The sequence below is a fragment of the Cydia strobilella genome, chromosome 2, assembly GCF_947568885.1.
Source record: "Cydia strobilella chromosome 2, ilCydStro3.1, whole genome shotgun sequence".
Taxonomy (NCBI): Eukaryota; Metazoa; Arthropoda; class Insecta; order Lepidoptera; family Tortricidae; genus Cydia; species Cydia strobilella.
Genome location: NC_086042.1, coordinates 3275744 through 3291815, shown reverse-complemented (window position 1 = coordinate 3291815; position 16072 = coordinate 3275744). Strand labels below are relative to the sequence as shown.

The 16072-nt window shown below is 35.6% G+C and overlaps 1 protein-coding gene across 2 annotated transcripts in view; it reads right to left on the bottom strand.

The window, feature by feature from the left end:
* Positions 1–2124: 2124 nt before the first annotated feature.
* Positions 2125–16072, bottom strand: part of LOC134755381 (neuropeptide CCHamide-2) — a 48661-nt gene continuing 34713 nt past the window's right edge. For both annotated transcript variants that reach the window (XM_063691935.1, XM_063691933.1), the window contains exons 3-6: positions 11793–11866; positions 10666–10798; positions 6949–7025; positions 2125–5397 (exon numbers count right to left, since the gene is read on the bottom strand). In XM_063691935.1, the coding sequence (XP_063548005.1) occupies positions 5335–5397; positions 6949–7025; positions 10666–10798; positions 11793–11866 (347 nt within the window). In that variant the 3' untranslated portion in view covers positions 2125–5334. The remainder of the gene's footprint in view (positions 5398–6948; positions 7026–10665; positions 10799–11792; positions 11867–16072) is intronic.

Here is a 16072-nt window from a genome sequence, read left to right as displayed (position 1 = left end):
CACTTCCCTCTACACCTGCAATCTGTGGGCTCAGTATTCGCAACAGGCATATGGGGCTCTTAGGGTCCAGTACAACAATGCGTTTCGGGTGTTGATGGGGCTGCCTCGTTTCTGTAGCGCATCGGGGATGTTCGCGGCGGCGCGCGTGGACTGTTTCTACACTACCATGCGTGCACGCGCGGCATCCCTGGTGCGCCGGGTGCGCGGCAGTCCCAACAGCATTCTGCGATTGATAGCGGACAGGGTTGACTGTCCCTACTTGTCACACTGCGAGGGATTGCATTCTCCCGTTAGTGTTATTTTGTTTTAAAGTCTAGCTGTACCTACCTACTAACCCCTTAGTCTTGTAAGTGTTACTAATAAAATGTGTCTTGGTTACATGAAATAAATGTATTGAATTGAATTGAAATAATTAATTGCAACAGACCAAAAATTGCGAGCACCCAAAGGCAAGAACATATTTTCTATCACAGATAAATAATTTTAAAATTATATAATACGTAAATTTTGTATGAAAAAGTTGGCACGCTTGGTTTCAATACAAATTAAATCGTGGTATTTGCGTCATCTAGCGTATATATTAAATATGTGGTGGAGGTAAAGAAAATATTGTTCATGTCGTATTGCCAATCATTCTATACGTACAGCCTGTGGATCAAATACTAAGCGCGCTTACAGTGCTCTGCGTGTCCAGTTCAATAACGGCTTCAGGATGCTGTCAGGGCTACCACGCTTTTGCAGTGCATCGGGCATGTTTGCGGAAGCACGAATGGACGATTTTCATGCCATAATGAGGAAAAGAATGGCCACTCAAATGTGTCGCCTGCGGGGTAGCGCCAAAAGCTTGCTATAGCAGAGAGATGGTATTGTCCGTTTTTTAGTCACTGGGAGTCTGCTCATCGTCCTGTGTACCAAGACCCCAAATAAGTTTAAAAAAACCTAATATTGTATGTCTGTATACATCTAACAATATATTATGGGCAATTTGACATTGGAAATGCCACGCAGTTTGCTCCGGCTCTATTCTTCAAGTTTCAAAATAAACAGGTGCAAATAATTTGTACACCCACCGTACAGCATTATATTGTCTATGCTATTTCATAAAACGGTTCTCATAACATACACAGGCGTTCCTTTATTCTGAAACTGCTACATTTCGTTACTCATCAGTCAGTCTTTATTGCATCTCGTTGTCGGAACGATATTATTTCGTTTTCTTTAGCGTTATCATAATTTTTTTTGAGATTGTGTGTTTAATAAAATTGATGTATTAAGGGTAACGTAGCCGAAGGGTAAAAACGGGACCCTATTACTAAGACTCCGCTGTCTCTCTGTCCGTCTGTCATCAGCTAGACAGTTGAAATTTTCACAGATGATGTATTTCTGATGCCGCTATAACAATAAATACTAAAAACAGAATAAAATAAATAATAATAATAATAAATAAATAAATAAATATTACAGGACATTCTTACACAGATTGACTAAGTCCCACGGTAAGCCCAAGGAGGCTTGTGTTATGGGTACTCAGACAACGATATATATATAATATATAAATACTTAAATACATAGAAAACACCCATGACTCAGGAACAAATATCTGTGCTCATCACACAAATTAATGCCCTTACCGGGATTCGAACCCAGGACCATCGGCTTCACAGGCAGGGTCACTACCCACTAGGCCAGACCGGTCGTCGAATAAATATTTAAGTACAACGTGATTTTTTTGCAGTTTTTTGCGTAATGGTACGAAACCCTTCTTGCGCGAGTCCGACTCGCACTTGGCCGGTTTTTTGACATTTGTTGATATCACTATCGTCAAAGAGGTACTCGACGAAAAAAATTAACTCAATGCCTTGTTTTGGAAAAAATACGATATTACTTACTGATTAATACTCCATGTCTTGTAAATTGTCTATACCTAGAGTCCGGCTTTAAGCTAACTTTGCACCGACTTAAAAAGGACAAAGTAAGGTCCAGGTCATTATAAATGAAATATGTTCATAGAAATTTGTCGTTTATAAAGATAGCAAGAAAGCAATAAAGATTCAATAAATAAATAAGTATAAGCCGCAAGGGAAAGGTTAAATTTTAAATAAAAGCTATCAAAACACAAATGCCCCATATTTAGTGTTTCTAACGATTTATTAAAATACACAAAAACATCCTTAACACAGAGTCATGTATGCACTACGTCATAGTATTTGATGGCAAACTTATGTTTAAACATTACACTTAAAAACACTAAAGTTTTGTAACGATTGTTGAATTTACATATTATAATTATATTATAAACTCAGTTAAAATAGCGTACATACAAGCAGAATATAACAAACATTTCATAATCAAATAATTAATCTTATGTCCAGCCTTTAATTTAAATAAATTAACATAAGTTTTACCTAAGTAGGTATATTTAATTTCATAATTGACGAACAAATATATATCCACTAAGTAGATACAGAAGTCATAGCCTTATCAAAACGAGATAGTTTCAGCTTGAAACTGGCGATACAATGGCGCCTATACGAGTACACGACAAAAAGTGTAATTTACCGTGTTTGATAAACTGGGTCCTCTGAGGATCAGTATACAAGAAAGAAGTCCAAAATTTTCCAATGAAACTTGAGCTTACAATGAAGGAAAACGAGTTGATTTTGCTTTGTTTGAAAATTGAACGAAACAAAACAAATGCAATTTTATTTCAATTGGAAATTATTTAAATTTAGTACTAGGTAGGTAGGACCGTGAACCTTACGAGGTTAAAATATGAAAAATGTCAAACTTTTGGTTATTGAGGACTTTTCATGTTCCTTAGGACCCTTCGCAATCTAGTGGATGCAAAAGGGTCAAAAGAGAACTTTGGTATGAGTTATCTCAGATCATTTTTTCGGACTCGGGCCCTAAGCTGTAAAACAAAAGCCTTTGTTTCTTTTAAAAGCGGTCTACAGCACGTGCCAAAACAACCATGTCGTTTAAAAAGCAACTATTGTGATAGTATTAAGGTTCAAATTTATGTGACAGCTCATTCAGAGAACAATCAGGGTGGCATTTTCTTTAAAACGTGTTATCTCCGAATGGGTTGTTTCGTGAATTTTAACCATATAAATAAGATGGTAAATTTGCTTTTTAAACGGGCTTGTTCCCGTTACTTATGTCGGGCCCGAGCCCGAAAAAATTATTTGAGATAATTGATACTATATCAGCCTCGTGAGTCTAAATGTACATTAAAATGTACATATTCATTGCAATCTAAATTGAACCTTTTGATGAAACAAATAAAGTAACATTTCTGTTGTTTCACTGCGTTGTAAAACAAACGAAATTCGTTCCAATTTACTAATAGAATAAGGTTCAAATTAAAAATTGAAAAACTTTATATGGTGGGATTGGTGGGTCTTACGAGGATAGAATAAATTTATTTTGTTACCAGGAAGGACTAGACTTTATACACTTAATTTTCTTTTAACATTTTGACTTCACTACCAAACTAATAACTTGCTGTTATTTTCTTATCTTGCCTATTACCGGATATAAAACAATAATTCAAGCTGAAACAAATTTCGTTCATATATAGATATATTTCTAAATCACCGGTTCCACCGGTAATATTTTTATTTTATTTTATATCTAGATACATTCCTTCTCAGTTATTTTGTCGGTTAGACGCCATTCTACAGTTATTGTTAAATTTGAAAGTTGACAGCCAGTTTGACATTGACATAAACGCTATCGTAACTTACTTTCATCTCGCGGGTACTCGCATATTAGTGCGAGCGAGACGTATAGAAAGTAAATTACGTTCTCGATAGCGTTTATGTCAGTTTTGACACTGTCAGTGACTCATGGTACGGGTACTGGTATTTCAGCCGATCAATTTTTTTTTTAAGTCAGGTCAACTAGATAAAAACTAACCACCGGCCCCGTATTCATAAACCTTTACAAGCCTTAATTAGTTAATTGATGTTTTATAAAACGATTAATAGTTAATTAAAGCTTGTAACGCGTTTATGAATAACGCGATAAAAGTTCAACACAAAATACGCTCTCGGAAAAAATCTGAATGATCTACATATACGGCTACCACGAGCTGGCATTTGACATTTACGTTAGCGGCTGCGTGAACTTGATAGCATTCCCTCTGTATCGCGCCAATACAGTGCGAGCGAGATGGACTGCGATCGAGATTACGCAGTCGCTAGCGTAAACATAAAGTGTCAACTCGTGGTACTGCTACTAATGATAGAAGCAAATTGTTCAAATTCCAAGCCTTTAATTAAATGACGGATGTTTTTATAACGACGGAAGGCGGAAAATATAAACAATAAACAAACCTGTGAAATATACTTTTTCCCTAAGCGCCCTTTACAATGAACAATTGGCAGTTTTTACCTCAAATCAGCCGAAGAACAATTTTTGCAAAGCCAAATCAACAGAGGGAAAGTATATTTAAAACGAAACAGCTATTTGATTTAAACACAATTTCTGTTTCATACGACTTTGCAAGAGTTATTCCACAAATAATTTCACTAGAATGCCGGTTAACTGTGTCATCTAAGATATTTTACGGAAGAGAGCTCAGATTCCAGTGACATCCATATTTTTATGTTTTGAGACTTAAAAGCTTGGTTAACATAGCATAAATACAAACAGTAGATACCTCTCGTTCTCTTTTTTCACATATTTTTAAAGAATAACTTCGATTTAAAAGTGCACATGAGCTTATTCTAAGTCTTTTCAATTTCAGTTTGCAAAAAAATATCGAAACACTCAAAAGTACCTTACACAGGCTTTTTTAAGCAGTTCATTTATTTTAATCCACATCTTAAAACGAACTTCTAAGCGCGTCTTTAAACCAATCTTTTACATTATGGCAATAACAATTTAAACAGGATTTGAGATTATATTCCCTTAAAAAAGAAAGTAGCATTACACTTCAACCTAAAACGCACTTTAGAAATCATTTAAATTAAGTATTGCTTTCATTTAAGTCATTTTTGATTTTTTTGCACAGAGCAACGATTTTGATAGCAGTCGCCGTGGCCGAATCGGCCGTGGAGTTATTATTCTCTTTATTATCGTTTCTCTTTATTATTATTTTTATTTCTGATTTCATTCAATTATTTTTTTGTCGATTGGACATAAACGGCTTTGGACAGATAACCATTGGCAGTCTTTGGTGTCGGAGACCAAGATTTATTTCAGGTCGTCGCGTCACAATAGTAAGTTATTAGGTAAGTATTGCTTTCATTCGTATTTTAAAACCAAGTATGAAAACCAAGCTTTTATATGACAGTGTTATAATTGCACATAGTGTTGCAGTTGCATAATTTACAATGTCTCCGCGAAGTAGCCTTCGTCGTTGTTCGGCTGCGCCCGCCTGTAGTTGTCCATCTGTAAGTAACCATCAAATCTTAATTTTGAACTAAAAATTACAGAAATCAGGAGCCCGACTGTTACTGTTTCGATATTATTTTGATACGCTTGAAGATTGCTTACGCTGATTGGTGATATGCAATATGAAGTGAAAGTGACCAATAGGATGGTTCACGTTTTCATGGGAAAAATTCAAACACTAGCTAGCTCCCTTATTTTGTTACATTTATTATGTTGATAAAATACCCCGAGTTTTGTAGCTTTATATCAACTACAAGAGAGTGTGCTCAACCACTGAAATTTTTCAACGTTGTATGAAACCCAAAAAAAATTTTTTTTTTTAGATTTTATAGTTGTTTTTACATTATTTGAAAATGTGGTTTATAAGTTATTAAGTACAAAAATATTTTTATTTCTATTTTTTCTAAATTTTTAGGTAAAATTAAAAAAAATACTAGAAAAATTATAAATAATAGAAGTAAAAATGTTTGTCTACTTAAAAACTGATCTTGACCGTATTCACATGTTAAAACAGTGTGAAAACAGATACTTAAATAAAAATATAAAGATTTTTTATTTTATTTCATACAACATAAAATAAAACAAGTGGCTGAGCGCCCACTTGTGGTTGAGATAGTTACAAAACTTGGTGTAATTTATCAACATAATAAGTGCAATAAAATACGGGGGTGCCCCGTCGGAAAAAAAAAAGTTTTTTTGAACCACCCTACTCACCAAGACGATCGTCAATGTATGAAAACCAGTTCAAAACCATAACATTTTTTTAAATTGGAATCAATCTTCATGACGTAAAGTGTATTCGAGTCAACAGAATGAAATTAAAATCCTGAACCGAATTTCACTTACTCTGCATTTTCATATAACAGTTTAAAAGCCAAAGCTTAAACAGTAATTAACTACCAACTTCACCATAGCAGCCCAAGACCAAGAAGTCTATTTGAAATTCCGCAAAATCCAACTTCATAATCATTACGCATCCACGGCCTCTTATTAAACCATCACCAGAGGACTTACGTGACTGTTCTAATTTCAATTCCATAATGTTTCCACAGAATAACCGGGGGCGTTGTTAGGTTGTTACACTTCTTACAAATGCTAAACTAGCACGAGCGAGTCAAAGGATTTGGTAAACAGAATTTGAGCAAATATCTATATAATTCCGCATAAGATGAACAAACAAAGTCTAAAATCAAGAAATTTTGAATCTCGCACAGATGGCGCTACCATCAATCAACCTTTGACCTATTCTCGGCTAGATGGCGTAGACGGTTTCGTTTATTTAAAAATTTTAACACATATCAGTGAAAGAACATGGGTCAAAATTAGATAAAAATAATAAATACAAATAAAAAAATCATTTACCCACTAAAAGAAAAACTGTATCGGGATGGCAGATGCTACGAAGATTCACGTGACTATTTCTATTGACGTTTTCCACCGATTGTCATTTTGGCCCCTGGTTTCGCCCAAAAATGGACTCGCTAAGCGCTCACAGCAACAACGCCAGGGTTGTCAGCTAACGAAGTTACGCACAAACAAACATCTCACCCAGTGCTTGACGATGTTTCGAAGTTTAAACTTCATTACCTCGCGGGCCGCGGCGCTGTTCTCCGGATCGTAGATACCTGTGTAATTAGTTATTGTTTAGTTATGTTTGACAACCCTATAAGGATAATAACGATAGTGCTTGAATAACAGTTATGGACACTTTGTTTTTTTAACTTATATTATGTATATTTTTCCTATTTTTAGGGTTGCGTAGCTTAAAAGGAAAAAACGGAACCCTTATAGGATCACTCGTGCGTCTGTCTTACCGTCTGTCACAGCCTATTTTCTCTGAAACTACTGGACCAATTAAGTTGAAATTTGGTATACATATGTGACCTAAAGACGTACATGTATCGTAAACAAATGAATTTTAAACATGGGGGCCATTTTTGGGGGTTGCGGGGGTAAATGAGAAAATTAAAAAATAAAGTTTTTCAAACTATATCGTTTTACATATCAAATTAAAGAGCTCATTATGAGGATCTCAAATATTGTTTTCATAATTTTAGGATAATTTTAGGAGAAGTCATTCAAGAAAATAGGCATAAAATTACATTCCCCCCTTTATCTCCGAAACTACTAGGTCTAAAATTTTGAGAAAAATACACAAAATAGTTCTTTACCTATAGATGACAGGAAAACCTATTAGAAATATGCAGTCTTGCGTGAGTCGGACTTAATTAATTAGTTTTTAGGGTTCCGTACCCAAAGGGTAAAAACCTATTACTAAGACTCCGCTGTCCGTCTGTCCGTCTGTCTGTCCGTCACCAGGCTGTATCTCATGAACCGTGATAGCTAGACAGTTGAAATTTTCACAGATGATGTATTTCTGTTGCCACTATAACAACAAATACTAAAAACAGAATAATATAAATATTTAAATGGGGCTCCCATACAACAAACGTGATTTTTGCTGTTTTTTTTTCGTAATGGTACGGAACCCTTCGTGCGCGAGTCCGACTCGCACTTGTTGATTTGAACCCTACGGGTTTTTTAAAAATATTTCACTCACGTTTCACATGAAAAAAACATTGTTTAAATTGTGTAATGTACGGAACCCTTGGAACGCCTTTTTTACCTAAAATGACGTGCATGTTTTATAAATCTGTGGTACAGATTAAGACGAACGATTAAAAACTAATTGAGGCTTGTAGCACGTTTATGATAGATTGTTTGTTGTTAGTATTGTTGTTATTTTCATTTTTATATTTACGATCATGATAGAAATTCTAATATTTTTGACATTAATGCAAACTTATAATGTAATTGTATTTCATGAAATAAATCATCTAATCTAATCTAAGAGTAGGCTGATATAGATACTAAAATAATCATTAAAAAGGGGTTTTCTATTGTCTTTATTGGCAATAAAAGATGCATCTTCTCTTCCATAAAACCGCAGGATAAAACAGATACTACATCCACACACAGTAAACTGAACAAATTTTGTTAAGTTTACTCCTTTCACGGCAACTTACATGTATACCATACACCATACCTGTATTATTATATACGTAATGGCCTAACTTTTCGTCTGACATCAAAACTCACTTACATTTTACATATAATAACTTTAAAAGTACTCCAAACTTTATTTTACAAGCAGTATAACACACATTCCGAATTTTAATTTAAATTAAATCACAACACTAAAAAGCATATTCATAATATTTGGCAAAATCCCTCCGGACAAAACCTACAAGAGGGAAAAGCCATATAAAAAATATATATATTCATAATGTTTCCGTTAAAAACAGGCACTGGCTCGAATTGTTTTCATCATAAATGCAAAATAATTTACTCACGCCGGTAAACAACTGGCAAAATTTTGTTAACGACCCACATATGGAAATTATTTGTACCGGAAAATGATTTCAATCGTAAAATATTTCAACCCATTTTTTTTCTTTTTTTTTTCTTTTTGTGTCATCAATAGTACATTATTGCAGAGGCCGGGAAAGGAAAATTCAGGGATGACCTTTGAATTTATTATAATATTAATACTATTTATTACGTTATACGACGCAAAGCGGAGTCCGATAAAGAAGGCGAACTCACGAATTGCTATTCCTGCCGAGGCATCGCTATATTGTGCTTTTCTCCAAATATGCGAGGAAATAATGTAAATTAATCATTATTTAAGCATCAAGCATCACTCAAATCGAACCTCTTTAATTATTTTGTAAAAGTTAAAAGGCACAACTTATTCTGCCGTTCAATATTTGTTTATTCAATATAATTGTGCAGTAAAAAATATAATTGTGCAATATAAGCTGTATATGCACGCATGAGATCCTTACAAAAATATAAAGCAGTACGTATTCGCACGGTCATACACGACGGTATTGTAAGAACGAGACAAGAGACTATGTAAGGTCGTTTAGATCTATCCCATGGAGGCTATATAAATGAGCCAAATCTCTATGTATGAAAAGTGTCCATCAAAAAACAGTAATTAGGCGGCGCCACCATACACCGAAATACTACCAAAAACAACCTATGTAATTTGGTCGGGTTATTTGTTGCCTTATATGGTTCATGTTATATTTACTCATGTCCCAGAGCCTAACTAGCGCCACCGGAGAGATTAGGAACTATTATTTACAGCTGAAATCTGGTTACTTTTGCAATAGTTCTGCCATAAGAGATTGTCGTCCTTTCTATACCGTCCATAATCTATCCCATGGAGACTATATAAAGGAGCCAAATCTCTATGTATGAAAAGTGTCCATCAAAAAACAGTAATTAGGCGGCGCCACCATACACCGAAATACTACCAAAAACAACCTACGTAAATTGGTCGGGTTATTTGTTGGTTCATGTTATACTCATGTCCCAGACACTAACTAGCGCCACCGGAGAGATTAGGAACTATTATTTAAAGCTGAAAGCTGTCACTTTTGCAACAATTCTGCCATAAGGGATTGGCATCCTTTTCTTTACCATCCATAATCTATCCTATAGCCTGAAATGACAGCTGACCGGCCCGCGGCTAAAATAATAATTGGCTATTTGGATTTTTCTTAGCGAATACATGTGTAAAAAAAAGCAAAAAACAATACAGCAATGAACACTTCCCGTCCGCTAAAACAAGACAATAACGGTTTGAATTTTTTTTAATTTGAATTTGACCGTAACGAAGACCTTCCCGTACTATTTTTAAACATTTCCGAGCATATTGGAGGAAAATTATTTTATGGTCCAAAAGAAAGAAATGCAGACTGTGAAGACTGTCTGATGGTTGTCGTAGACTTTAGACCCACATTAGAGCTGGCTGTCGATCATTAACTACTTACACACAATTATTGCAAACCTTAACTTTATGATTTCCTAGCCTGAGTTACCCACCAAGAAGCTCAGTATGCCAATCGTCCTTAATTAAAAAGTCAGGAAACCTAAGACCATTATCGGAAAGGAGCACGGGATTAGGTAGCTGCCCTCAGTGCCCCTTATAAAAATTTCAGGCTGTATATTATTATGCGTAAACCAAGTCCTGAACGTACGTAGAGAAAAGGTACCCCACGTCCATACTAATTTACAGAACTTTGTATGCAGGAGGGGTGCCTTTTCTCTGCAGCTGACTGTGTACATGAGTTTTGAGGCATGCTCATGCTCAAGTTTCAATTCTAAAGGTTCGTTGTTTACCTCTATAGTCAGCGTGGGGTAAGAGGTCTGTCAAGTAACACAAATACATAACTGAAAGTCGTTATTTCATACCTCCATCCCTTACAGGAATGATATCATCTCCGGCCGGCAGCAGGCCGCTAAAGCCAGAACGAGGGTAGCCAGGGTGTGGTGGGATTTCTTCTTGGCCCATTTGCCGTTGCATCATCAGTTCGGGGTTAGAGGACTGTCAAGAAACAACGGAACTTTTAGTAAAAAAAAAAAAACATTATTTTAATTTTATGAAGTAAGTTTAATTTTATAAGTTATAATTTTAAGCGGGCAAAGTTCGCCGGCAACTAGCCAAATGATAAAATGAATTTTAAGTACAAATAATATAAAAGAGCTGGCGCTAAGTTTTTGACAAATATGAGAAAATTCTGAAAGTTATCGTTTCGATCTAGGAAACACTTAATTTTTTGGAGTCGGTTTAAAATTGTGACATATTCCTATATTTAAATTAGCAACATAATTTCAACACGTTTTGAAATCACCTTTGTCTACAAGTACTTCTAAGCCAACGCAACAAAACGTACACAACGTACACAACAAACTTAAACTAAACCTATTATAATACAATTACACCTAGCTAGTAGTCTTGAGTTTGTAGGCGAATTTACCTAATAGTTTTACCATTCCCATTAAGTAAATTACATACATTCGAACTCAAGCGTGACATTTCTCGTAAAGGTATGTTGAGATTTCGAAGAAAATCTAATCGGCTTTAGATTTTCGGATTTCCACAGTAGAGAATATGTGGCAGTGTATTTAATAATTACTGAATGAAGTGAGATCTGCGAAACGGGATCTTAAAATAAATAAAAAAGTGTGTGCGTGTAATCTTTACGCGCGATTGAAGTAAAACTTTTTTGACGATGACGTTTATCGCCATGTTTGCACTTTGACGTGTGTCCTATTGCGCGTGCGTCACTCCTGAGCGACTTTCGTCAGAAAAAAAACTGAGTTACCCTCATAGTCGCGCCTAAAGAAGTTTTACTTCAATATTAAAACTGTTTTGTTTTTATTTGTTTTCAGTTTTAAAGTTATGAGTTAAAACCGTGTTAGTTTAAATCATCATTATTGTGAACGGGATCTTAAAGTCAACTTAAGGTGGATATTCATGTTTGTTTATTCCAATTGTTTATCCACAGAAGAGACTTAAAAAGTTTTGACCCACTTACATCTATATTGTTAGTGTCCCCGGATCTTTTGCCGTGGCCGCCAAAGCAGGAGTGGCCGAAAGCAGAACAGCCACCTGAAACAAAGGCGCTCATTAAAGGGCGTCACACACGGCGAAGTTACTATAACATCAAATTTTATCTTAAGATGCCAGGATATAAAATATTATAGTATCTTAAAGTCACACACGGTTAAAATACAATAATATATCCGCTCGATATCTTAAGATAGTGTAATATTATTGTATCCAAATACAAATACATACAAATCATTATTTATAACGCCGATTGTGTGGGTCGATGTTGCAAGCCCAAAATATACGGATTTGGATCATTATAGCATCAAAAATACATTTTTAACGCATTTGTTTTAAGCTGCCTCCAGTGATAGCTGCCCCCTTCTCCCTTCTGTTTTAAGAATGACTCACGCTAGACCGGGCCGGGGCCGGGGCCGGGCCGGAGCTTCCGGCGCTTCGTTTTCTATGGAAAACACCACGTGATCACCGATCAGCCGTCATAGAAAATTACATGTCCGACGCGGGTTCGGTTCCCACCTCGGCCACCAGTGGACTTGGCCACTTTTTCTTTGGTGTATGTTATCTATTTCAGTTTATAATTTATATATAGTAGAGTGACTACTTAAAAAATACAAATCAAAAAATATTTCATAAAATAATTTGATTTGTTCCCTAGTTAAACTACTACTAAATGTATTTTATATTGGGCTGTTTAATTGTATCAACATTATGACTGCAAACATGTCTCTCAAAATTATGCCGACCCATGGAAATGTATTGTGGATTCATGACCGTAGTACACGTGTATGCATGCACCACAGCGCCTGACTATACCTGTAAATAAATTAACATAACGCATATGAAATCAGGATATCATGACATATTAAATATGTCTCCCCACGATTTTGTCCTCGTATCAGTACGAAGATTTCCGACATTTAGACAGAGTACCTAATTTGACGTTTGAGTGCGTGTAATCATTAAGATTACCGGGTAGGTACAAAATTTAATGCACTTATAATAATTATTAAGTTAGGTACCTACGTTAATTTTCATAGAAATTTTCACGAAACACGAATATTTATCAACCTTGATTTAGGGGGCGTTCAAATATTACGTAACGCAATTTGGGGGGGAGGGGGGGTCTTGTCAAACGTTACGATGCGTTACAGGGGCGGGAGGGGGTGTTGGAAGAAGGCGTTACGTAAAAATGTTTTCTTTTATTAAATAAAATAAATATCTACATATAATCACGCTTATTTCCCAGAGAGGTAGGCAGAGACCCCGGATTTCCACTTGCTACGATCCTGACATACCTCTATCACTTTCTTCACTTTCATACTAACATTCCTCATACACGCTCGCTCATTTCTTCAATTTTATGATTATACTTTGCTGAACATAATTATGACTTTTAGGTAAAAATGGCCACTTGGGTGTTACGTAACTTTTAGGTAGAGGGAGGGGGGGGTACACGAAAACGTTACGGCGCTTTACCCGGCGGGGTGGGGGAAAAATATTTGAACGCCCCCTTAAAGTCAATATAATTTAAAATAGTTTTAGAATGCTTGTTTCTTAATAATTTAATTCTGTTTTGTATCTCCTCTTCTTATAGGCTTTAAGTTATGTTAATTAATTGTATAAACTCATTCGAGTCTGGGTTACCTACGAGACAGGCTAAGCCTAGTGTAGGAACCAGAGCAACCCGACTAGTATGTTTCCATGCCAGGTACATTTTGTCAACTGTATTTAATTAGGTTAATCTTGACAACCTTGAATATATTTTTGTGTAGGTACCTACAATAAAAAAAAATTGAAGTTTTTGAAGTTTGATTATATTTATATGTCACATACCAAAAAATATTACAAAATGAAAATGGAAATACACTGCTAATTGTAAAAATAATATTAAGGCAAGTAACGCTACACAACATGTAATAATTTAAAATACCTCTAGTCCCAATAATTGAAATATAGGTCACATTTGAATCATCAAAGCATTGAAAGCATCAAAACTTTGATATTTAAGTTCCTTTGAAATGAATGTAGGGCAGTTTTAATAAAAGCACACAAAAGTGAATAGCCTTCAATCGCGTTGATTACTAAAGCAAATGTTTGTGTGAAATAACAGGCATGTCTAGGTATTAGGCGGTTATCACACTGGATGTGATTTGCACGTCGCTGCGATGTTTTAGCGAGACAACGCTATGCGCGTATTACAGCGACGTCAAGAATCGCATCCAGTGTGATAACAGTCTTACATTCCAAACTGATAATTAACAATTTGAACCTTGTTGCAATGGCATAAGGTCCATCCACGGTGAGTTAAGAGCGTTGCTACCTACCTAGAGGTTAATTCTAATTTAACAATTTGTTATGGTTATAAACTGGTTTTGATATTACATTGACAATCGTCGTGACTGGCGCATATCTCTCGCACGACTTCCACTTCATTTCGCTTGCACTAAAATTAGCATGAAGTTTATATTTGAACGAAATATTTTTTATTCGGCTGTTTGTTAACTTTGTTACCGTTATATCATGTTACAAATGCATTTTCATTATTAAATTATCATTTAATTGCTTAAAATAATAAATAACAAGTACAAAAGTAACCTAGCATTTCCTTATAAGGAATAACTTAATCTCGAAAAATAAATTGTAAAATGGTGAAACATTATTTATCCCTAAGAAAGGAGTGTACATGTACAACCGCAGCAAAAAAGGAACGTACAGACAAATTAAAATCGTCGGCAAAGCGCATATGATACCTCAGAAGTAGCAAGCCTTTATAGGCTACGGAAATCACAGATGAATGTCTAAATAGATAAATAAATACGAGTATTATAATACGATTTTAGTCCTACAGTAAGATCAATAAAGCTTGTGTTTTGGGTACTAGATGACGATCAACATAATATATATATATATATACTTACATACCTAGATAGAAAACATCCATAGCTCAGACACAAATGTTTGTGATAAACACACAAAAAAATGCCCTTACCAGGATTCGAACCCTGCACCTCTTGTTTCGTAGTCAGGGTCACTGCCGACTAGGTTAGGAAGTTGCTAAAATCGCTTATAGTATGAATTATCTCAGATGATTTTTTCGGGCTCGGGCCCTAATCTGTTAAACAAAAGGTAGGTGTTTCCTTTATGCAGTGGTTACACTTCTTACTGCTAATAGCCCCGGCATAAGTAACGGAAACAAGTCCGTTTGAAAATCAAATTTACCATTATATTTATATGGTTCAAATCCATAAAACAGCATATTCGGAGATAACACGTTTTGTTATCTCCAAAGATAAGCCCACCCTGATTGTTCTCTGAATGAGCTGTCACATAAATTTGAACCTTAATACTATCACGATAATTGCTTTTTAAACGACATGGCTGCTTTGGCACGTGCTGAAGACCGCTCTTAAAAGAAACAAAGGCTTATGTTTAACAGATTAGGGCTCGAGGCCGAAAAAATCATCTGTGAAAATTCATACTTTACTATCAGGTACATAAAACTCGTTGGATGTCACAATTGTGACCCTTTTATTCTGGGAAATCGAGTGACTTCTCTAACCAATACACAAAGCTAACTCAACCAAAAACCTGATAACGAACTTACGTTGGTTTAAACCGAATCCAGTTCGTTTGTGAGATCACGTTATTTGCTTAACTTTGCCCAGTCGACAAACCGCGAGTGGGGTTAAAATTTTAGAACATACTTTCTTCACAGGATAAACAGTAATATTTCATACAGAATAGGTGTAGGGTGTTCCTAAAGTATTTGAAGAACGCTCGATTTTTTCAAATCCTATAATCAGATCTTGACTTAATGACAATGGGACTGTCAAGTACTTTTAATAAAAGATAAAAAACATCTCGATTTTCACGCAATAGGGGATATTACTGCAATGTTCTGCCACCAGAGTGCAGGACTAGCCTTTTTAGTAAACCATAGAGTAACTTATACATATACTGTACCTTTAACAGGTTTTTGACAAGTTTTCAGAGATAATAAAATATGACATTCATGCATCAAGGCGGTTTGCTTACAGAGGACCTACCAGGAAACGAGAGTCCGAGAATTCGCTATCTGCCTCTTTATCGCTCGAATATGAAAGAGTGACAGAGATTTTAGATAAAGAAATTTTCTTGTTTCACGATAGACCCTCAGATTGTGGTAGTGGCGCCCTGGCGCCCCCTACGCAGAGTTTCGTGTAATATTCCCTATTGACCGAAATGCTGTTTTTGAGTCGATTCGCC